The following is a 24,752-nucleotide window of genomic DNA, read 5'->3' as shown; positions in this document are numbered from 1 at the left end:
TTGATTGATCTGCCGGTAAAAGATGATCGTTAGAGTTCCTTGACATTTTCCCTTTCAAACATCCCAACTTTTCTACATTCTGGCTGGTTTTATCTGGGAAACATTGCTACCAAGTTATATCACACTGTAGAGGATTACTGTTCTCAACAATAAATATCACAACCCTGGCATCCAGCGGTCTAGTGTTTAAGTCTCATAGCATATAACCCATAGGTCCCTTGTTAGATTTGGTCCGGAGACCTTTGCAGCATTAGTCCTATCTCTCCTCTTATTTCCTGTCAGGATTTTAACATTAACTTTCAAATTAAAGCGAAATGTCAAAAAAATGTATCTAAAACGATGTTCACAATGGACAGATTTATATCTTCAAAATCACTGAATCAGGCTTACAGAAGGAATTTGGGAGGCTGAGTTGGATCTCTCCAGCCGTCTCCTGGTCAGGTCGTTCTCCATCTCGTTGACCTCCTCTTTTAGCTTCTCCAGCTTCTTCTTCTTCAGCTCCAGCTCGTGCCACAGCCTCTCCATGCGAGCCTTCTGATGGACCAACAACGCTAGAGAACACGCACACACAGACAGTACTGTCAGCAGCTGTATCCTCTGAGCTATGTTCATTCTTTTCTAGTAAACTTTACTGACAATCGTTTCATTTGTTTCAATTCAGAATGACACATAATCAAAAGAGGGAAAGAAATTCAAAGAATATTGTACTGAGACTTAAAACGGCAGATCAATGAGGGAACATAACAAAAACTGCTCACAACAATCCCTTCAAGGAAAATTGTTGTGCATTCACCAGTTAAACCAGTTTTAAAGCATAATTCCATGTGCACAAAAACAACTTGTAAGGAGAGACAGGGGAACTACATCAGACTCCTCACTGTTGTCCATCAGTCTGGGTTTCATCACCTATTGTGGTAACACGAACAGATCAGACGTATCCAGGTTAGCAGACCGCTGCAGGCAAATTTTGCTGCAGCGTTTAATACAGAACCTTGATCTGCTCAAGTCTCTACAGCACGTTTCCCATAATTTCTAATGACAGGTTGCAACACCTCACACACACACACACACACACACACACACACACACACACCGGATAAACAACCCTCTCTCTACTGCTACACACAAACACATGCCACTTCACAAGTTGTCGAAAGTCTCCAAATACGAGTCACACAGTGTGAGAGCATGAGCTAAATGTAGAAAATGTGAATGTAAATGCTGTGTTTACCCAACACTCGAACAGCTCAATATAAAACAGAACATGAAAAGGCTAAATGAAGCTGACTTTTCTGTATGTGCTGGCACGAGTACATTTTGTTTACATACATGTGGTGCTGTTGATTTGTTGTGCTACACTGGCAATATAGTCTGTACTTGCAACTTGGTTGGGTGATGTATCTCTGTGATTTTAGTTTGGCTATAATGAAGGCAAATGGGCCTAATTGTTAATAACGAACTGTTAATAGACTTGTGTTTGGCGCTTAGATTCACCTATTATTTTATTTATTACGTGCTAATGAGCATCTGCTTTCCTACAGACTACTAAAAACACCATCCAAATGTATCATTTATGTGAAATAGTGTTTAAAGCTAGTCTTCTTGGCAAACCCATATCCTTATTTTGTCATTTCAAGTAAGCTGTGAAATAGATGGCAGAGTTTTCTTCTTTACATGAACCCATCTTACAGCTGATTAGACAAATGTGCCACAGTCAAACTGGAAAAAACTGGTAGCTCTTCTGAAAACATTGTCTAATTTCTCCTAAACTATCCACCAAATAAAGTTGAGGTGACAAATAGGGCACGCAGTTACGGAATAACACTTAATTTTCTATCTGTAACGCCTAGTTTTAATTGTTGTTTATAGGATTCTGGAATTTGGGGAGGCAAAGAGTCACTGAATGATTCTTAGATCAACGGTCCATGATCTGGTGCGCATTAGACTACATGACATCTGCTTCCAAAAGGTTCATTATTTATCCAAAAAAAAAAGCAAATTTTTGCTGTGTGAGCTTACTAAGCCATTACACAAAAACAAACACATCAAAATAAATATACGTGTTCAAAAAACCCACAGTGTCCAGAAGGACTGCTTCCAGAATCAAAAGGGTAATTTTTGGCACCAGGTGTGAAGTGTTATTTGATTGATCCAAATAGACTTTACTAACATGTCTTCACTTGCCAATAAGATCTTCAACAAAATTATGTAATTACAATAATGTTATTATGCTGCCAAACTGTTCTGGTGTGAATGCATACTGCTGAGGGTTAACATGTTTAATTCCCCTAGGATGGAGTTGTAGCAGCGGAAGTGAAGCAAAATCTGTCTGAATATAAAACCCCAACACAGCATGTCTCAGCAGTATTGCTCTTGTGTCCATGAGCATTCAATGCACATCAGAATAGTTTAAAACTTCAGTGTTTTCCCAGTTTAATGTGAGCTTTAGATTAATGTTTTGGTGTTGGTGGTCATGGTCAGGGTGGTGGGGCTTGGTGGGGTCCTCCCCAAAAAATGTTTACGTTTTTCAATGACAAATATGTAATTTCACATCATATTGGGCCATTATTTTCACCACATGTCTGAACAAAGAATTGGAAAAGCTAGAGCAGATAATAAATAACCAACAGCCAAAGATCAGTCTACTGAGGAGGAACTACAAACTTTAGATTTGGAGAAAATAATTTGGTTGGTTATGTTGAGTTACACAGCAGCTGTGTAGCTGCTGTAGAAGCTTTCCTGCTCAGCTTAGTCTGAAGGGGAGGGGAGATGTTAGCTAACTTAGCGAAACAACAGACTTTTCTTGGTCTTGAGAAGCCGACACTCTGTAACAGACACTGACTGACATACCTGCTGACAGAATATTTGCCTCCGCTCGCGTTCAGCGTCACTTTCTGCCACTCGGACAATCAAACACTCGCTACGCACCTCCTGATTCCTTACAGGAGTTACGCTGTTTTAACAGCATCTGTCACGTAGATGTTTTGTATAGAACGAGGAGAGGAAGCGAGCCAAGCATTGAGTGTTGCCGTGCTCCCACAGTGTGCGAGTGAAAACATTTGTAGCGCATAGTTTCATTATCGTGGGAAATTTTTGTAGGAAAAAACGAGTTAGACAGGTGTGTCTTTATCAGGTACAACCTTCAACGTGACTATGTTGGTGTCAATATGCATTTTTCAAAGCCAAAGCTGATATAGTAGAAGGAAACTGTGCTGATGAGGCTCAGCAGCAGAAGCAGCATGCTTGAGGCGAAGCCCCTCTTGGTGGTAGTCACAGCCGGTGACTCACACGTAATACAGTGAAAAGCCCAAAAAAGGAAACAGCAGTGTTCTCTGACACGATTGACTCACACTACAGAATCCTCCAGACTCGGGGGTCGTTGAAGCAAACACAGCATTTAGTGTGGAGGACTCACACTACCGTCATCACACACCGGCCCTCAGAGAGAGAGTCACCTTTGCTTTCATCTGCCTCACGGAGACGGACATGCAGAGAAGCGTTTCTACACTGACTGAACATGAGTGACAGCAAGTATACACAGTTTGGCTCAAGAATTACATTACAGTCAATGTTATGGAAAGAGACACAGTATACTTTGTGGTAAAATTACTAAAAGCACTTAGACCTACTGCTACCTACAGCAAAAAATCTCAATGGTGTTACAGGTTTCTTGTCTGTGCACTCTCTAAACAACCAACAAACAGTGAATCAAACAATTCTAATAGTTTTTGGCATTTTTGTCTGTTTGGTCCAAGCCGTGGGTGTTAACTCCTTATCTAAAGTATGTATTAGCAAACTTGCAAGGATATAAGAGCTGCTTCAAGAAATTGGCAGACACCTCTTTGTAACGTTAGCTATAATATCAAGTAAAACTGTAAAAAATAATCAACACCGTATAAAAAGATTTAAAGGGTTTGTAATTACTTGTTTATAATATATTATCGAGTATGCACTTAGGAATACTTGTTTAAGTCTTCTGTTGAATTTCTTGTGCATTTGTTTCTGTTGGTGCATAAGGACAGGGAATATAATCAAACTGATGATACTTATCAGGCATTGCTCACCTTGTGTGTACGCTGCGTCATCTGAGCCCATGCTGAGTCTGCGAGGCTCACTCGGCCTCTCCCTGTGTGGCGACAGCGGGTCTGAGAGATGGAGGGGGTCTGGCTCCACAAAGTGGTGGTCTGAGGGTAGGCTGAGGAGGTTGTTGGGCTCAAACGTAGGGGACACCACTCCAGGGGACACAGCTGGGGGCTTATTGGGGGACACCGTGATTTTAAAAGTGTATTTGGTGTTGGGCTGAGTCACCACCACACGTGGAGAAGAAGCTGTGCCTCCCCCTCCCACCGAGGTACGGGACTTAGGAGGATGGTGGTGGATGTAGGCGGGGCCCATGCTCACTTGGCCCCCCATGTTCCTGGCCCCTGAGGGACCCTGCAAGGGAGGGTTGGCTGAGATGTAGACTGTGGGAGGGTTCCTTCCCCCACTGTCATCGCTGGAGGCATTAGCAGAAATGTAAAACTTGGGTTGGGAGCGGGAGCCGGCTGAGGCCACAACGGCCTCCTCAGAGGGAGTGGTAGCAGCAGTAGGCGGGCTGGCAGAGATGTAAACAGTGGGCTGGCTGCGACTCAGACCTGGGCCTCCGATAGAGAGAGGGGTGGTGGGGACAGTAGCCACCCCGGTTGAAGAGGAGGAAGAGGAAGGGCAGGAGGAGGAGGTGGAGGAGGACCGGGGCCCACTGCCTGTCCGCAGCACGGCTGTCGTGGTTGTGGAGTTGCTCCTCTGAGGAGATTCAAGTTTGATCTCTATCTGATTCTTCCGTGGGCCGGTGGAGATGTTCTGGATGTTGTACTGGCTGATGGTAGACAGGGATGTGGGCATGACAGAGGAGGAGGAAGAGGAAGAGGAGCACGAGGAGACACCAGAGGAAGAGGCCTGGCTTCCAGTGGGAAGAATGGAGGGCGCCTGGGGATTTGTGGGAGAGCTAATTGGCATGTAGACGTGAGAGGTCTGGTGGCCCTGGGTCTGGTGCTGTGAGGTATGTGAGGAGGAGGCATGCTGAGGGCCGGACCAGGAGCCGGACAGGGAGGATGGGTGTGAGATCTGGTAGATCTGCTGCAGGGGCTGGGAAGTGGGGCTGTACTGGGCCCTGCCTCCCTGCTGGTTCTGCCGAGTGGTACCGGACTGGCTAACATAGGGCCTGATGTAGATAGAGTTACCCTGTGGACTGCTGAGGCCCGACTGTGGCCCACCGTGTATGTGCAAAGAAGTGGGGGTGTTCCGACCTGTCTGAATATTAGGGGCTAGCGTAACGGTAATGGGGTTGAAGCGTGGCGTCTGCTGGACACCCATAGTCGTTGCTTTGACACCCAGAGGGTAGAGTCCAAGGTGCTGTGGAGGCTGCGGTTTGCGTGTGGGCTCCATCACACCAAATACATTGAGGCTGGAGGGCACCTGCACTGGTGCTGACTGAGGCTCCTGCTGAAAGAAGTCACTGTTGGGGGCCTGGCCTGTCTGGAGGGGCCCGTCACTCAGGCTGTGGGCCAGCGTCCGGCTGCCGTTCATTCTCAGGCCGTCCCGAGCTGGGGCCACATGCACATTCTGAGACTGCAGGCCCAGGTTCAGCTGGGTCATGTGATTACGGAGCCTGGTGATGGTGGGGTCGTCAGAAAAGCTGAGGTTTCCTTCTTCACTGTACAGATAGGCCGGACTGACCTGGGACAAGTATTCACAGCAGGCGTCTAAATTGTTGTTGTTCTGAAGGAAAGAAAGAGGAAATACAGTTAGTACGCAATATCAATGTTTCAGATGACAACAATGCTACCATTCATACCCGTTTCATCCCATCCAATCAAACCATAACATTCTTCACTACTTTGTTAAATTAACTTCTATATGTAACTCCTAACAATGACACACAGAGCTTTGTCTAACTGACATAATTATAGTTAGGGAAACACAGGACAAACCAGCTAAATGTATGGCATTACCCTGGTTCATTTGTTGCACTACTGGAGTTTTGGAGCCGATGTCTAGAGCAGTACTGGAGTTTTGGGGCCGATGTCTATTTCTAACAATCATCCATCCATTTATGTATATTTAAAAAAAAAAAAAATTATTTCCATACAAAGAAGACAGAGTTTAAATTGCCGCAAACATCTTACATTATATAGCATATTTACTGAAAAGCGCTGGAACTGGTATGTCTGCAGTAAGCAAATATCAGCCAGATGAATTATCAGTCAGGCGTTACCCTGCAGAATCATCTTTTCTGGTGTTGCTCACCTGCTGAACACATAAGGAGACAACACCCTCTGGGACTTCAGGGAACTTCTGGCGCAGGTCATGCAAAACCTGATTATCAATCTGGTGGCTTCCCTGGGCCATTCGTGTGTTGCCAGGTCAGGACTGCTTGTTGTGTTCAGGGCACTGTGCGTCAGTGGTGGCAGCAAATCGCCTTCATCTTGAACATCTTCTGAATTGAAAGAACAAAAAAGGAACACACCAGATGAGAAAACAAAGTTCTCTCCATATGATATACAGTATGCAAAAACATAATGATCCAATCCTATCTTTCTCTAGTCCATGCTAGGACTCAATGATGCGAGGGTCAGGACATCTCTGCAGCACAACAATATTGAATTTTAATTTTTTACACACGTTTCACCTTTAACAAATATTGCACCTTATGCAATAAATAAAAAAACGGCAGTACGCCATATTGCGATTCTTATAGCATTTGGATTAATTGTTCAGCCCTAGTCCATACTTCACATCTTCGTCGTATGAGCAGGAGAAGCCTGGTTTGTTATGTACAAGTGGCAGAGAAGGCGCCAGTGCGGCCTATTGCAAATCCACTCTACAAGACATCCGTCAGACATCTGAGGTCGTCATTTTCATTATGCCTCAGAGACTTCAAAACAAAATTGCAGAGATCCTCATTGAGAATAGATGGCATTCATTTCAGAAGCCCTCCTCTCCACAAAGCCCCTCAATAAAAGGAGTCGCAGAAGGAGGAAACCACCCCTGACTGACTACCGAGAAAACAAGCCTTCCCAACTGATCTTCACATCAAAATTCACTTATTAAGGACACCCGGTGGCCTACCAGTTGTCTGGTCTAGAGGCAAATCTCCCCATAAGGATCTGTTAAGCTCCAACATAAGGCAGATCTGCAGAACAGTTGATTCCAGAGAATCGCTGCTTTTTTTCCCTGACACTGCACACACAAAGACAGAGCTGCAGGGCATTATACTGTTTGCCTCTGACTGTCTCCCACACATAAATCTGAGGGTAACTCATTTTTATTTAACACTAAATTAACCAGAGAAAACGCTTTTCCAAAGAGCGTAACAGCAAACTTTCTGCAGATAAAGTGGATTTGGAAGATCTGGAATTAATGTTTAAAAACCAGACAACAGTGGGGCTGTGTGGACTTGCGTGCAGCATTTGTGCTTCATATTGCCCGTAAAGATACTGGTGCTGACTTATGTTGCAACAACAGATAGTGAACAAAGTACCATTAAGCTGCTATTGGGAGAACTGCACACTACAGATTCTGATCACAGGATATTTAACCTAGTTTTAATAGCTGTCTGTTAAGACAACGAAACACTAATCCTTACTATTATGTTCTTGCTTACTATTCTGTTACTGGCGGCTCCCTCTGCTTCAGGAAGAATTAGGTTTGTTGATTGATAATCCTATGTGGTATGCTGAGAGGTACCTCTTATATTTAGTCTACCCTCCTTGAAATTGATTGGATAAACAAAATAACAAAACATCTCAAAGAATACATCGCAAAACAGTTCAACAGCACCACAACCTACAGTATCTATAGGCTTTCAAAAAGTTTAAAAAAAACTAAACATTGTAACTTTCATGAAGGTAGAATTTATTGCTGCTGTATTGCTGTTGTACTGTTGTATTAGACTGCATTAGTTTCAACTAGGTGTACTTATAAACACAACTGAATTTACAATTTCAAATGTTGGCTGCTATGGGAAAAAAAAGTTTCATTCTATGCATAAACTATACTCATATCTGGGAGCTGGCCAAGGTAACCAAGTATTTTACTACTAGCCACACAAATTCACTAGCTCAGCCAAGGCTTTGCTCAAGAGACTTGCAGTTCTGTCTCATTCACTCTGGGGCCCAGGTGTTTAAAAGCTAGTCCAGGGATTTGATCTGGCACACCCTCAGATACAAGCTAACTTTCCCAACCTTTACCCTGCTATGTTAAGCGACTAGAAGCACAGACAGAAGTGATGTGGAGCAGAACAGTCATGAGAAGTGTAAGTGCATGACAGCCATGTCTTGTGTTATCCCACACTTTTCTTCTAACCACACTCTTTCGAAACATCATCCTGTGGGAGGTTCAGATATGCCATTCAAAACATGGTGACACATGAAGCACACCCTTTTCTGCTCTATGCCGATCAATGAGGTATAATGCAGAGTAAAGGAACAAGAGACAAGTCTCTTGATAGCAATCTCAATACACACTTATAGACATTTATTTAATGAAGAAAAGTCAAGAGTATGCTTCAAATCACACAAAGTATCTGAGTAGCTGTGCTTCGGTCTTATCTAAGCTATTACCATGTGTAATATAACTGAAAAGTCATAAATCGGCTTTGCAAAACATCCGTATGTAGCTGATCAAAAGGAGAAGCTATTTGGCTACTGAATATTAGGGCACCAGCTGCAAGAAGGAGACATAAACTCAGAGTCAGACCTTAGTTACTAAGAGGTAACTGATTTTTAGAGAACTTTTAGAACCTCAGTGGGCTGTAGAAAGGTAAAGCCATGTTTTCCTCAGAGACTGACCATGGAAAAAGATAAGATCAGCCTTTATTTGTCTCACAGGTGACATTACAGTAGCAAGTGGATAGCATGGAATAAAGTAACGTGATAAGTGACATTAAACATAATACTAACAATATCAAAAATATATTATACAATAATACAATTAAAAAATGTTTTTACACCAAATTACAAACAAATTACCAAATATGAAACACTACAAGTGACTATATGCATGTTGGCGTGCTTTTCCTGGAGACTTCCAATATTAACAATGCAAATAAGGTTGGGCCGATTGACGATGCCACCATCCATCGGCGATGGCTGACAGATGGTCGAGGGTCAAGCAGGCATTGCGATTGTAAAACCCTGCCTCCCGGCAAAAAAAGCTAAATTTTTCACATAGTACCGCCCTGTGACAGCAGGTTTTAATCACCATGAACATTATATTAAAGTTTAAATATGCTTCACACCTTCCTCGGAATTCTCTTTTTCCCACACGCAGACACACAAGAGGCCTACAACCCAGATAAACACACCGGCTTGCCCCTCCTCTCTCTGTCTCTCCTCTCGACCGTCTACTCCACTTTCTACATCAGCAGTAGGCTGCGTTTTATAAAGTCTGCAAAAGACACAGACCTAGTCTTTTTCCCGTATTTTTCCACCTGTGATCTGTTATCACGGCAGCAGATGAGCCGCTTGTGGGCTTGTTAATGACGCAGCCTGTCAAACAACCGAAACAAACATCTGCACCTGTGTGTTCAGCTGCTGCTTCACCTGGTTGTGCTTGTAAAATATCCACCGCTACTTGTAACGTCATAGGGCTACCAAGTATTTAACAAATGAAGTCTGTGCACGTAAGACGACCGCTACCCCCCCCCTGCGTGCGCGCACCCCCGATGCCATCGTCCATCCCGATGTTTCAATTTGGACATCGTCCGATGTAACTTTTGTAGACATCACCCAACCCTAGATGCAAAGTGACATTGCATAGATTTTCACTCAGTCTCAAAACTTTGTCGCAAAACTAACAATTTTGAAAGTTTCTTCATTTATTACAAGTCTTACCTATCCAATCAAGCTCAATGTGAAACAGAGAACTCATCAACATGGAAAAGCAGAATGGAGAGGCTCTAAAATGAAAACCAGAGGAGAACAGTTTGCCATCTCTCAGATTACATGTTTAGAGCAAATCTTATTGGCTCCAGTAAAGCATATTCTATCTCTAGCAGATTAAGCCAAATAAGTCTATAGAAAATGAAACCTTGAAGTATGCAACTTCACACACCACTTTTAGAGCCTGATGCATTATCAGTTTACATCTACCCCAAGAGGAACCATCAGTGCACAGAGCCAGAGAACAGTCAACCATTCAGACTCAGCTCAGGAGGCTGGGCAGCTCCACCATTGTGGGAAAGGAAATTCACTACTTGGCAGCTAACCCAGTAACAGGTCAACAGTGTGGTTAGATTGTTTCCTGGCTTCAAAAACAAAATAAAGGTCCACACCTCTTCACCGTAATTATAGGCCTGCAGCCGGCTGATGTGTGAGGGTGGCTCCAAGGGGGGGCGGATTAGTCCTTGCTGTCCCTGGAGGCACTGGTGGAACATGGCCTGAGGCAGTGCTGCTCTAACAGCAGAGATAGAGATAAAGCTTCTATTGCTGAGGCTGTTATTTACCATGCCAAAGCATTGACCCACAGCCCCACACTCACTTCTGGAGGTAGCAAGCCTACCATGCTCCATCAATGGGCTCTTTCACTCCGCCAGAGTGAATGCAGCTAAAATTGTCCAAATGAATTAAAGCCTAAACAAAATGTGGATAAATAATCAACAGGAGTCTTTGACAGAAATATCAGCCCAGCACCTGACACTGTGGCCACTGCAACAGCCCACACAAACACGTTGGTGTAAACAAAGAGGCTACACATTACTGCAGGAAAAAAAACTAAATGTCATGCCATTCTCTCTTCAGCATGCAAAGACTAGATGCTCTCATCATGATTGTTTGGGACAATTCTGATCTTGTCAAACCAAATCCTCCAAAGATTCTGCAGAAATGGTAGTTAAATAACACTTAGTACAGTAGATACAGTAACACCTGAACTTCAATCAGAAACATCCTCTGCAGCTTTAAGGAGCAGCCCAGAGGCACTGCATGGAATGTCTAACTGCTGTGTCTTGGTCCAGCAAAATTTAAACAAATAAAAGGGACTAATTGGCAGTGGATGCAGCTGAGGACGGCTGGCAGGCGCTCCAGTCTTCCAAAGAAGCAACGGACATGCTTGGGTGTGTGTGCGCGCCTAGTGCACACACACACACACACACACACACACACACACACACACACAAGAATGCTGTACTGCAGAACAGTATATAAACCCTGGTAAATACTGAAAGCACCCAGTCACGTGCACGATTCATAATCTTATTTTCACAACAACCTGACCACCTGAGAGTAATGTTGCACCTGAGTGACACGTTTGCAAAACAGAGCTGTTAATAAGTCAATTCAAAATATCAAAGGGTTATTCCCGCCTAGAAATGAAAATCTTGCAAAAAGGCTGACATATTCATCGATTTTACTGCATAATGTTGGAACATTGACAGTTTTGTAAGGCTGTAATGTAGGCTGGTTTCAACTGTGCAGCTTGCTGCGTGGCGTCCCTTAGACTGCAGTCCTGATGGAAATGAGCAAGCAGCAGTCCCACAGACGATCTGCTACACTTTCTCTCATGACATACCTTCTTCATTTTTCTGTGAACTACAGTTCTACACGTTTTTTTAAGAATGCAACGTGATTTATATTTTCAGTGACTCCACCACAGGCCATACCTTGCCTCCCACAGAGCGTAGGAACGCACAGGCTTGCATGGAAACTTCAGAGGAGAGCAGTCCTAACAAAAGAGCTTTTCCAGTCATTACAAAAGCTGTGACACACTGAAACAAAGTGATTTCCCACCATATTAATGTCTCAAGTCTGATTAAAATAAACTAAGTTAAACTGCAATTGTGTCATCAATGGAAACTTGAAACAGTTGTGCATCTTCAACAAGATTGTCTTAAAACATCCTGAAACTTCATCTTAAAAGGCTATGCTGAGAGTGTAAATCTTGAATCTTATTACCAGTTTATGTGCTCAGGATGAAAAATTCACCACATTGCTGAGATAAATAAGTTTCAGACAATAATATTTTCTCTAATTCATTTTAATTAATCATACTAATGACAACACTAGCAGACAACACATTTACTGTATGTTAGAACATGAGCCCCATACACGGGGCAGTTGTTTTGTTCCAGGCAGTGTCTCCAGAACAGAGTCTCCAGAACAGAAACAAACCACACTTTATGTGCAGAACCCAAATTGCACTCAACTGTGCCATGAAGCCTGGGCCTCACAGCGGACACAGAGCTGGGATCAGCTCTGCAAGACAGCCTGCTTGGCTTTTAGTTGCCCACTTTTGAAAACAGGGGTATGAGAGTGTTTGTGTGCGTGCGTGCGTGCGTGCGTGTGTGTGTGTGTGTGTACGATGGTGGGGGAGTGTGTATGCAGGAAATCAAAAATTCTTCAGCACCGCAGCCTGCAGCTGGTGGTTTATTGGAAGCAGGCAAGGGCACCAGCTCCCCAGGTCGACCAACCCCTCCCAAGGCACTGTGGGAAACTGGGAGGTCGTAGAAACATGGAGGAGCGTTCTCTCCTGGGTCCTGGTGCATTCAATAGACTGACAGTAGGGATGCACCGAAATGAAAATTGTTGGCCAAAGCCGAATCTAATGAAAAAAAAAGTTGCCGAATACTGAACACCGAACAAGTCAATTCACATTTTTTTCTCCATTAATTTTTCCTTTTTTGAACCATTGCATAAATTAAATAGTCAAAATGTGCTTTTTACTCAGTGTTTCCCACAGGATTTGGAGAGACTATGGTGGGGGGGTCCGAGGCCCGAGAGGGTCCAGTAAAGTAAATTACATGTGTCCATTTACTTCTAATGAACAAATGTACTATGTTTTATACTTTCCGTGACTATAATCCAACTAATCTTATTTTCATCCTGTATAGACACCTTATTTTGAAAACCGGACGTTGTCACATGTGTATCCTCGCACTAAATTCCTCAAGTCTGACCCAGTTTGATAAATAATGTGTGTAGTTCTTTGCAGCCTCTCTTCAGGTAGGACTCTCATACTGCAACACTTGAGACAAACTAACAGGATAAAGTCTCTAACCTGCCTGTCAGCTCGCACTGGGCCGTTTCAGTGGATTTACCATAAAGGCTTTAATACGTGTGCACTCCAAATGTAGGTGCAGCTAGCTTATTCACCTTCTCAGTAACGATTGACAGAAACAGTCAAAGCGGGTCAGACCGTTTGTTGCCTTTTCTAAGAAGTCAGCCACAGATGGAGTGGATGTGCTAGGAGACAATTCAGCAGAACAGCGTCTGCAAACAGACATTTTTGCGTCTTTCTCAGAAACTTTAAAATGGTTCCACACTGCCGACATGTCAACGTAAGTGTTCAGTAAAATTTATTCGGCCTTTTGAAGTATTAGGCCGAACACCGAACATGCTTTTTTTTGCTGTTTTTGGCCAATTAATTTCGGTGGCTGAACATTCAGTGCATCCCTGACTGCCAGTCCACTTTTTGCCAACTTTTTGTTTCCCTCTGTAAACACTGTAAAAACTGGTTAAAAAGCTGACTGCCCAGTTGAGTCTGTCTTGGCCATATAAGGAAGGAAGAGGAGGAAAGGGGAGTATTAGAAGCAGTAAGTAGGTGAAGCTGATAGGTGCTTGCTGCAGCTTGCTTTTCTGTGTGTGTGAGAATGTGTGTCGACTCCAAACTCCTGCCTACTTTTCTGTTCTCCCCTTCTTCTCCCACTTCTTCAACACAACCTTTATATAAGCAACAAAATTCTGCGCCCATTTAGCTGCTGAAAGTACATAGAGCCTGACCGCTAATTTCACCTGCAGTCACCTCGACCAAGTAAATTGTTCTCAGGCCTTTCATCAATTCATAGGATCAAAGGTACAACTGGGGCAATGCTGTTGGTTGGGGGTCAGGACCCCATGAGGGGCTGTATGATAAAGATGAAAAATAATTCAATAATTATAGCAATTAAGAAAAAACAAGTAACAGACATATTCCTGACTTCTCTAATCTTTGCTTATTTTATTGTGACACATTGGATAGTTTTATTTCTTCAGTCTACTACTAACGACATGAAACAGACAGAGAAGGGAAGCACCAACCTGTGATCAGTGGACGACCCACTCTACCTCCTGAACCGCAGCTGCCACCATTTATATTTTGGCACTAGACTTTTTACCCTAATTTATCCAAGGAAATCCAGTCAACTGAACATGCCCAACTCTATGTCTATAGTACATCTGCCAGGTGTTCATAATAAAGTATTTGCTAAAAAAAAAATGATGCCTGGAACAATAAAATTTTTTGAAAATATGCTATTTGTTAGTGCTCTGAATTAATGAATGTTATTTTCAATTACAATTTTGGCAAAGGTAATGAAAAAAAAATAATTGAGGTAAAATGATTATTGTGCTGCATTGCGTTTCACAATGATGCCCTCTCATTTTGTCTTGCGTTATAAATCCAGTGCAGCCCTTTCCTTTACAGCGGTGGCTCTTGCCCCTCCCTAAAAGCCTAAATTGACTCTGTGCCATGTTTACTTCAGCTCAAGCGAAAATGACCAGTGATTATACCTGCTATAACTTAGTTAGTAACATGAGAACCTTAAAAGCCTACAGCATTTTCACTGCATAAATTAGCCTGGTGGCAACCAGACTCTTCTTCTAGCAAGTTACTTGTAACTTAACAAATTACATATCACTTTTCTTACTGTTGGTTTAAATCACTGCATCTCCTGACCGACCAGCACTGTTGATTTTCAGCATTATGTAACAGAACAAATTGTTGTCAACTCAGTAGTTAAACAGTCACCTGCTAAGAAAGTAAGCATTCGGTTTTATTAATTCAAAATATCTGGCATTTTGAGATAACTGACACTCATGAGGCCGGAAAACAGAAAATGTCTGCGAACACATTGCAGGCAGCAGATTATCAGTGGGGATGCTGCAGAATGAAGTCGGCGCTCCCCCTTGTGGGTTTTGGGAAGGTGGTGAAAAAGTTAGTTTGGAGCCCTAAATGTCCTCAGTCAACATCGTCTTTTCTTAATGTTAACACGTTTCTCCCATCCTAAATGACGGCAGGTCGAATCATTACTGGCTAACGTTAAATATATACTCCTATAGTGTAGAAAATAATGCAGTTGAATGACATCACCTCTGACACTGTACCCCACTCTCCCCTAAACACCAGTCACATTCTGAAAGCCACAGCATAACCCGATGTGTTTTTCTATTTCATTCATGAATAAAAGATTCCATCTGAAACAACACATTACTGGCTAAGATAGCCATGTATATTAGATTATACTCTGCATGGAATAATGGAATTATTCATGACTATTTATTTTGATATGGCATTATATATCGGCCATTGGCCGTCCTGCTCTCTAAACATCGGCCATTGAAAAACCCAAATCAGTCGACCACTATTACAAATCTCAGTTTAAATAACTAAAATGATTTGGAAAATATAGATGATTACACACATTTCAAAAGTTAAAACAACAGATTTAAATCAGCCACACAACAATTTTTTTGTTTTACATGTGAATATGCCTTAGGAGATGTATACTTGCTCACAGTGTTGTTCATTGAAAGCGCTCATGTTTTTTGGTGAACTGAACATGAGCTACGTCGTTCCAGTACTGGGTCTGTAAAAAACTAGTCAGCCTCATGACCAATCAATTTGAAACATCTGACCAATATCTGCAACTGTCTGATGATTACAAAAAAATCATTCACAAGCTAACAGCCGCAAAGTTTCTTCACCCAAACTCTAAGCATTTTGTACAGAATATGGAAGAAAAGAACATGGTCTACAAAAAACCAAACAAAAAAAATATAGAACATGAACTAGTTCCTTTTTTGTTAACTTTAAACATAGTTCATTTTAATCTGTGTGAACTTTGAACTAGCTCTTGTTAAGTGTGAACTTGCTTTCTTATTTGCTAACACTGGAGAGATGATAAGAAAATGCTTCCAGACAATAAATGAAAAAAAATAAAAAATAGAGGTTAGTCTAGCCACCCCGAGAAAGGACCTTTCTCTTCCTTGTTATTATGGATTCATGACATAGCTCACTACTATGAACCATCTTCCAGCTCCATGTCCGCATGTGGAAACAGATGACCAGAAGGTCAACTATCCATAACCACATAAGCAAGTTTATCTTCACAGAGCTGTGTTCTTTGTGGTATGAAAGAGATGTAGAGTTAAAGCATACACAGTTTAAGTAGACACAATACTATAAAAATGCAAATCAACAACATGATGCGTCTGGTCTACATTAGTGGAGTTACTGACTAAAAATTAAAATGAACACTGAACACCATGAAAGTGATTCCCAAGCATCTCTGCCAGGCTGATCGTAAATAAAACATTGCTCAGTGTCAGCGGGTGGTTTGTACTGGTTAAGGCAAGGCGGCAGGGCTGCATGCAAGTGGATATGATATGATAAGCTCTACTGCATGGCTAAATATTTAAATCATAAATAATCAGCTCAAAATTTTACTCATAAAATTGTATATTGCACTTACTCTAATACTCTGGAGTATTAGACACCCTTTATCTTGTTTTACATTAAATCACAATGGACATAAGTAGGAGCACTCATTCCCTTTACTGTAGCACACCTTATTTTAACTAGTGCAGCTACTGTAACTGTTTTCATACTTCAGTCGTACTACAAGTTGAAAGAAGAGCGTCTATGTATATATGAAATGTATGTATGAAATTTATTCGACTAATGTTTAACACACACACACACACACACACACACACACACACACACACACACACGACATTTACATTTCATACAAAAATTACAATTTATATCAAATTATACCAACTTATTACCCAATTGTAGTTTAGTCTACCATCAACATTACAGCCAGAAAAAAGGTTCATATTGATGTGAAACACCATGAGCTGTGTCCATCTATCTTTCCATACTGACATCTTCAGTCAAACTACATGTTTCTACATAGGAAAACTTCTCTATAGCTGATCACAGAAGGCTCCTGGCCTGTAAAGCCACCAAGCTGAATGACAGCCAACAGTCAACACATGCCCTATTGAGAAAGATCAGAAAGTAAATATATAGCAGCAACAAATAAGGGTTCATGACAGTTTCATGCCAATTGTTCATTCATAGTTCTAGCCATAGCTATGTAGAAGAAATGATAACTTGTAATTTTATCAAGAAGATTTCTTTGAGGGTTTCCTGAAATGTGCTGCAGACTGGACTTAAAGGACACATTCTCTCCAAACCAGTTTGTTTGCAAATACTAACCTTCACAATAATAACTTCTGTAAATACGGACTGGCTCGTTCTTTGGAAAAGAAAATGGTTTCAGAAGATGAGACAGAATTAAATAAAGAACCAATCTGCATACAGGCTACATGGAAAAACTGTAAAAAGGACAAAACATTCTAACAAATTTCTATCAAAGAAAACCATCACACAAACATCACAACCACAAAGTCCTTTATAGCCAGACCCAGCTCCAAACATGCCCAAAGCACCTTGATTGTGTGTCAAAATGAAAGCCAGCTATCTACATGTCACGCTGTGAGGTTTGAGTACTTTTGACTCCAGTGTAAGCAATGTTAAGAGAAGGTTACCCCAAATCATATCCTAATGGTGCTGCTGACTGATGGTAAGCACACAAATTATTTGGTGAAATACTGTGGGACAAAACTGGTGATTCAGAAAAGTGCTGTTACAATAAAGTGGATGAAATAAATACTATATATACTATGCAATTTATATCTAAAAAGGTATGAATTTATACAAAGGTGCAACAATCACAAACAGTTGTTTCTGAGGACCCTCCTCCATGCTTTACTTATTATGTGTTACAGCCACAGCCTGAGCTTAAAATAGAAACCTCAGCAACATGAGAGGCCTTATCCTAAACCACTCGTCTTTTTGTTGGGTTTCTTCCAAGAATTTTTTTTATTTAAAAACGAATAACTAAAAGAAGGGGCTGCAACGATTTTTTAGAGTCGATGTAATCAACGTAGACTAAAATTCAAAATGAAATTTCATTGTCAATACAATGCTACCTCTCCCTTTACAGCATCAATCTTCTTATAAGAATATTCCTGGTTGTGCATTTCTAACTGCAATGCACTACATGGAATGCCAGGGGCACTATCAGTTCCACTGTCTGCCATGACTGCCTGACTTTAATAAATAAATAATTAATAAATAATCGTGACTGGTCCGAAAATAATCAATAGTTGCAGCATTACTGTACAGTGATATTCCTTACACTGTAGAAACATTAAAAGCCAGCTGACAAGCCCCAACACAGACTCACTGAACAGGTAGTATCATCTATAAGCTCAACTTTCCAAACCAACTCTCATGAAAGGTTACATGATAGGTTATTTTTCCAACTATAAAACATTCAGCAAAACAGCAGTGTCCAAACCATGTGACCGTGTACATTGCTTTCACAACTGATTGGGACATCAGGCTTTGAGGGAGGAAAAGGCTTTACAAACTGTTTCATTGCAAGTAGTGCACTATTCTTCCAAATATTACCTCCGGCCAAGAGGAGGGTGGAGATTTTACCCAACCAATCCAGTTGAGACAATAGGAGAAAAAAACAGCAATGCAGACGTTTAAAATGGGTATATAAAGCAGTTGGATGCATGTCTGAGCACTTTATACCACAGGATAGCACAAAGTCAGCACAGTACAGCAGCAGGATTCTGGTCTGACCAAACACTGAATAGCTGCTGGCTTTCTGCTCCATATATTATTTAGGCCTAACATTCCCATCACTGTACGTCTTGTTGGTTCCTACTGTACTGGACAGCCACACCAGTTTTGTCTAGGGCTGAAATGATTCATCAAGAAACTTGAGTAACTGAATTACTAAAAAGCAAATTCTTTGCTTCAATGCTTCGTTTTATCCATGTAACTATATCCTGCACACTGTTTCGCACTGACGATTATTACTGTCACACAATGTGGTTACGCTGTGGACAAGTGAAGACAACATCATTTGATGATGCAGTTTGCAAAATGGAGAAAGAGATAGAAAATAGTGAGGGATGAAGAGAAGAGACAGGCCAGAGAAAAGACAGAAAGGGTCCAAAGTATGGGACCATTAAAAGCTAAAACAGGGGACACCAAGCTAAAGTATTTCTTATCTATTTACTTGATGAATCGATGGAATGATCTTTAGAATACTCGATTACTAAAATAATCAATAGCTGCAGCCCTAGTTTTGTAAAAAAGAAAACTCTTTACATCTTCTTCCAAATTAGTGTGCTGCAACAACAAGGTGTGGAGCAGCAAATACTGGAAAACGCTGAATACAGGATGCAGATAAAACAGATTTTGTTGGCGAGCACCAGGAAGGGGTGACAAAACAGATAAAAGGCATTTTCCTGACAGACACAATGATGGATTTCTGGTCCAAAAACTGTAAACAAAAGCCATGTGGTGGAAATGTCATTCAATTATTGGGAAGAACGGATATTTCATGTTACTGTTGGCGGAGACAATACAAACATCTCACAGGAGGTGATTTTTAGAAATGATGTCGCTGAAGTTTTGAAAGGCAGCAGACCAAACCACTGTGATGTGTATGAGCACCAAACGAACCGCACCAAGAACATAAACGCTCCAGGGTTGGTTCAACCTGATGGAGTGACTTGCGAATGGCAAGCTAGTCAGTATCATGTAGGCCTGTACCCATGGGCGTAAATTTCATCTCACAGTAGGGGGGGGGGGCAATAAACATAAAATTTCACAAGAGCAATTTTTGAGGGGGACACAAATAATACAGCCAAAATTGTAATTGTAGGCCTACAGGATACGTGTACACAGTCTTACTATTTTTCTGGCCAACAACACAAAGCAATAGTTGTTTAAATATGACTTAAGTTCATAGGTTCACCACTCATAACTTGCTAGGCTACATAGTAATTTAGGTTTTTTCTGGGATAGAGGATGTCTCTTACATACGTTAGATATTTAACAAAAGCCAGCCAAGGGCTCAGCCACTTACCATGATAATGCGCAAAACCCAACACAACGGTGGATCTACGGTACAGCCTAATATCGGTTCACACACAGGATTATCGCTGTAGTAAGAGATGCACAGATTACATTTTTCCCTGCCTGATTCCCATTACTGTTTTTTTTTTTTTAAAGATCTGACCTGCCGATTCTAATTTTGGCCGATTCCGATTTTATTTCTTTCTAAAGATCTATAACTGACAGCATACACAAACATTTTTGTAACTATTTATTGGAAAAATCTATTTTTATTAGGATCCCTATCAGCACCAGTATAAATGTTGGCTATTCTCACTGGTCTCAATTGTATGGTCAATATGAAACACTGATTATAAAATAACATTTTCACTGGAAGGAGCTGAAAATAAACTGCACACCATTTTAATTCTACTTAATTCTCCAATTTATTTGTGTTTACAGTAATCTGCTCACCTTTCTCTTCCCATCAGACACACAAGCACACACCTACACCTGTCTGTTTCCCTTTCTCTGTTTGTTCTGACTTTATTTGTCAGCAGTTTTATTTAAAAGAACTCGCAGTATTTTTTCACAGCAACAGATGAGCCATGTGAGGTTACTGTCTGTGCACAACAGCGCCGTGCAGCGTGTTTGTAAAAACACGCTGCACGCTGCGGTTCAATGTGACCAGCAGAAAATCGGATATCTGACACTGCCCCGGTCACTGGTAGGAGCCGAGCAAGTGGAAAAATTTCAGTCCCCAGCTGATCAATCTGCTCATCTCTAGCTGTAGAAGGTGAGTTCCAGTCCAATAAGCTGTTAAACAAGCTACCAAATAAGCTAGGTAATGTTATAATAACAGAGTGGCCTAATAGAAAAATAATCGGTTATAACTTTTTGTCATGATTAATTTATTAATTACTCAGCATTATCTGTATTAAAGACAAAAGAATTAGTTCATCCAATGTTTAAAATGCATAAAACAGCCCCGGCAGCCTACCTAACATTACTAAAGCTCCACAACTACTGACTTGAACTGGTTTTCTGCCATTGAACTCCTATGAGGCAAGAGGGGGGGGACTCAAAATGTTTCTCAACTTAAAAAGCCCTTTAATTGCCCTGTTTGCGTTTGTACTGTTTTACCATTTACACAATTGTTTTAATAATATATCATTTGATGTTTTTTTGGGGGGGGGGGGGGGGGGATAGAGAATTAACTATTTTTTTCCTGAAACATTACTCTAATTGATCAATTTGCAAAATAATAGGCGATTAATTTAGTAGTTGACAACAAAACAATTAATCATAGCAGCACTGGTATCATGGAGCCAATGGTGCACATGAAATCTAAAAACATAACCTATAGCAACGTTATTACTGGATACATTCAGTGAAAGTTACACATAGTGAGAAAGTGAGAAAACCTGACCAGCTGTTGGTAAATTTAGGTCATAGCAGGGATGTTTGTTGACTTAGGTTAGCCATAGGTTTGGGCAGGTAGCCATCCATCACTCCAGGACTTGCTTTCATGTGTTTGTACAAAGCTTCCGTTTACTAGGAGCTCTTGAATGGAAGCATGGCCTTTAGTCACTGAAAAGCTTTAAATCTGGTGCAAATGATCATTCTGTTGGAAAACGTTTAAAGAAGCCCACTTGTATTTACATCTATAAGAACATTCAGATTCATTATTTCCAATGGGATGTGAAGGGATAATTCTGTTAAAAAAAAATCGTACACAGGAGCTCTGATCACAGCAACAAAGCACTGTGTGGAGGAGCTCCTGAGTCTATCCACAACGAGTCATACAGTGACTCATGGACATGTGGCAGAGTGAACCTCCTGGATGCTATTAAAAACACCGAAATACCAGCTGAGTTGTTAAGTGGAAGAGAACCCTGTACAAGCAGCCTGTGAACTACATTCACCAGGTAAAAAACATTCAAGGCCTGTTTAAGTTTACTGAACTGAGAGGCTGACCACCGTCATGCTCAGAACACCACAACTGCTCATTTTTGTCATATCACAGACAGACAGCAATGAATTGAAGGAACACTAAGTTATGTGAAAACTGATCTGATACCAGTGAGGTTTGGGAAGACATGGACTGCAGGGGGTAGAGTGCTAGAAAAAGGTTCCGAAACTGATAGATTTTCTGCCAGGAGTTTCAAAGGCTGCTCGGCTTTAATGGCCAGCTGCATGGCAGCAGATTCCTCAACCACATGATTGACAATTACATATTATTTGTCAGTTTAAGAGCCACAGTTACAACCTTTCACACATTTTCTGCTGCCAGCTGCCTCATTAAGGGCTGCTTAAGCTTGGGAATTCATCAGGTTATCTTTATCTTAGCAAACCCATACAAATCAGGATCCGACAGAAGTAACAGAAGTTATCAGGTGAAGCTTTGGCAGTGTAGAAAAGTATTATGACATGTACATCAGAAATTACAAATAAAGCTGGAGAAATTGTGCAGTCGATTTTCTTGTTATTTTTAAATTCTCATATGGATTATCAGACATAAGGCTATTATCAAATTCGGGGGGAATTGGTAGGGCTGTAGTCAACAAAAGAAAATCTTGGTTGGCTAAAATTCTACCTACTAGTCAACCAATCAATTGGTTGATGGGGAAAAAAAGCTATCGTCAAGACATGTCTACCAAGTAAATTTACATACAGAAGCACCACACAAAAACACACAGGGAAGGATCACAGAGCAGAATGTGTTTAAGTAACAACATTCAATTTGAAGTCAGGTCGCTTGAAAATGGTAAAATATAAGACTGTTGAGAGACTGTATTTGAGCTTGAAATCATGAGTAAATCTTTGTAACAGTCTGGAGGTTGACTAATACCTGGTTTGTGGTCTGGTACCATAACAGCCTTCTTTGCTCTGTCCTTGAGATAACAAAGCTGCACACAAAAGCCATAAATACCAGACATAACTTTCATGTCGATCCCATTCCACAGCCCCACCTTCAAGAGGAAGTCACACACACACACACACCTACCTACCTTTCCCAGTGGTGCAACAATGCACACAGACAAACAGAACATGCCATCTACCTCCTACAAGATCACACCCTATTTCCCGCAAACCCCCAGGTTTTTAGACATTCAAAATGCATAGGACAAACATTTGAAACCTGTATTTATCTGCAAAAGTTGGACTAACTTTTCCATCCCTTTATCAACAATGCCTTGCTTAAAACTAACTGATAAAATATTAATGATACCCATCATAACCAGAGCCCCAAGTGTTATACTATTAACTTTTACTCCAGGAACTGTGAGGGGCGGACTGGCTTATTGTCTGTTTACTGCAACGAGAAAGACTCAGTTGATTGGTTAAACTCTAAATAGAGAATAGCAGAGCCAGGAATATGGACTTGAGTAGTGTTGTTATAGACTTTCCTGAGCGCAAAACCTGATGAACTTCTAATGGGTAAGTACAGGCTTCTCTTTGTTATGAAACAACTTCACATAGCCAATGAGCTCGTCAATGTCACTCTCCATGAACCGACCAATCACAGCCTGGATGGGGCAGGACAATAAAAAAGTTTGACAAGCTACAGCAAACTTTCCAAATGTTGAACTCATTGTAATGCATAAATGGTTACCGACAAGTTAATACTTCACATTAACAAATTAAAGACCAATGTGGAACATCTTTCTTGCACAAGGATTTTTATTTAAATTTAATTTAATTAATTTAATTCAATTAATGAAAACAACCCACAAAAATTAAACAGATGTATAAAATAAATTCTAATTACAAGTAAGTACTGGTAAGCTATTTAGTATACTATTATTTGAAATTATATTCAATATAGTATAAGTATAGTATATATTTATTGTTATACTATTATACTAATACACTCGTTTATGCTAGCTCCTCCTCCAGGTTGTGGATAGAGCCTCTGCAGTGGACAGATGTAGATGTAGCCAGAGCCGGGATGCCATTGTGTCAGTATGTGCTCCTTCAACCGTCTCCTCCTGAGAGCAACATGCTCCCCTTGTTCTGTTTTACTGAAGTTATTGTTTTAAATATTGTTCAGTAATCTTGTTTACATTGTGTGGCATGGTTTGTGTGGGTGCTGGTGTATTGTATAATTGGCCAACGAAAATAAAACCAAATAACGCCTCTTGCGTTTAAGAGACAAGCTCAGTAATTCTCCGACACCGGAGTTCCACCCCACTACAGTTTCTGTGGTGTCAGCTTCTGTCGAGCTAAAGGCCGTTGTACAAAAACAACTCGGGTACAGCATAACATGCGAAGTTGATGTTTCGTCTGCAAACTGCTTTACTCTCGCGTGTCAGGTATAATCGCAGCCTTGGCAATTAGAAAATCTTGTTTTATCATATCGCGATGATGATGCAAATGCAATTAATCGTTCAGCCCTAGTTCTAAAGCAGTTTTCAAAAATCTGCTTTTAACATTTTAAAATGCTTTGACAATATTTTATCCCTTGATGAGTGTCCAAAATCCTCATCTGCACACAAAGACGGGAAGGAACACACAAACGTATTATAAATAGTTTGTTCATTTACTCAATAGTTAGTTGAACATTTGTTGTTTTCATTTAGGACTCAGCTCCTTAGGAAAAAGCTTTCTTAGAGCCCAAATGTGCACCTACTGCATAATCTGTGTCAACATTTGGCCACTGTGCCATTGATGGCTTGCTCAAAGGTACATCCATTTCAGCTACTGAGGAAGGGGAACGCATTTTTACTATTGTTAGCATTAAAGGTCCGAAACACACACAGATGCACAAACAATGCCGAGCAGTTAGGGGCACCGCTCAAGGGCAG

General features: G+C 41.1%; 1 protein-coding gene across 3 annotated transcripts in view; it reads right to left on the bottom strand.

Annotated features, from left to right (window-relative positions):
- The window catches only part of tab2 (TGF-beta activated kinase 1 (MAP3K7) binding protein 2), a 44,028-nt gene that overhangs the window by 4,842 nt on the left and 14,434 nt on the right, over nt 1–24,752 (bottom strand). For 2 of the 3 annotated variants that reach the window (XM_038726637.1, XM_038726635.1), the window contains exons 2-4: nt 6,286–6,475; nt 4,065–5,757; nt 391–551 (exon numbers count right to left, since the gene is read on the bottom strand). In XM_038726637.1, the coding sequence (XP_038582565.1) occupies nt 391–551; nt 4,065–5,757; nt 6,286–6,387 (1,956 nt within the window). In that variant the 5' untranslated portion in view covers nt 6,388–6,475. The remainder of the gene's footprint in view (nt 1–390; nt 552–4,064; nt 5,758–6,285; nt 6,476–24,752) is intronic. The other variant, XM_038726636.1, reaches the window with a different exon arrangement.

The sequence above is a fragment of the Micropterus salmoides genome, unplaced genomic scaffold, assembly GCF_014851395.1.
Source record: "Micropterus salmoides isolate LMB-PRFRI ecotype aquatic unplaced genomic scaffold, ASM1485139v1 Ms_hic_scaffold_18, whole genome shotgun sequence".
NCBI lineage: Eukaryota > Metazoa > Chordata > Actinopteri > Centrarchiformes > Centrarchidae > Micropterus > Micropterus salmoides.
Note: the sequence above shows the minus strand (reverse complement) of the source record. Positions and strands in the feature narration are given on the sequence as shown.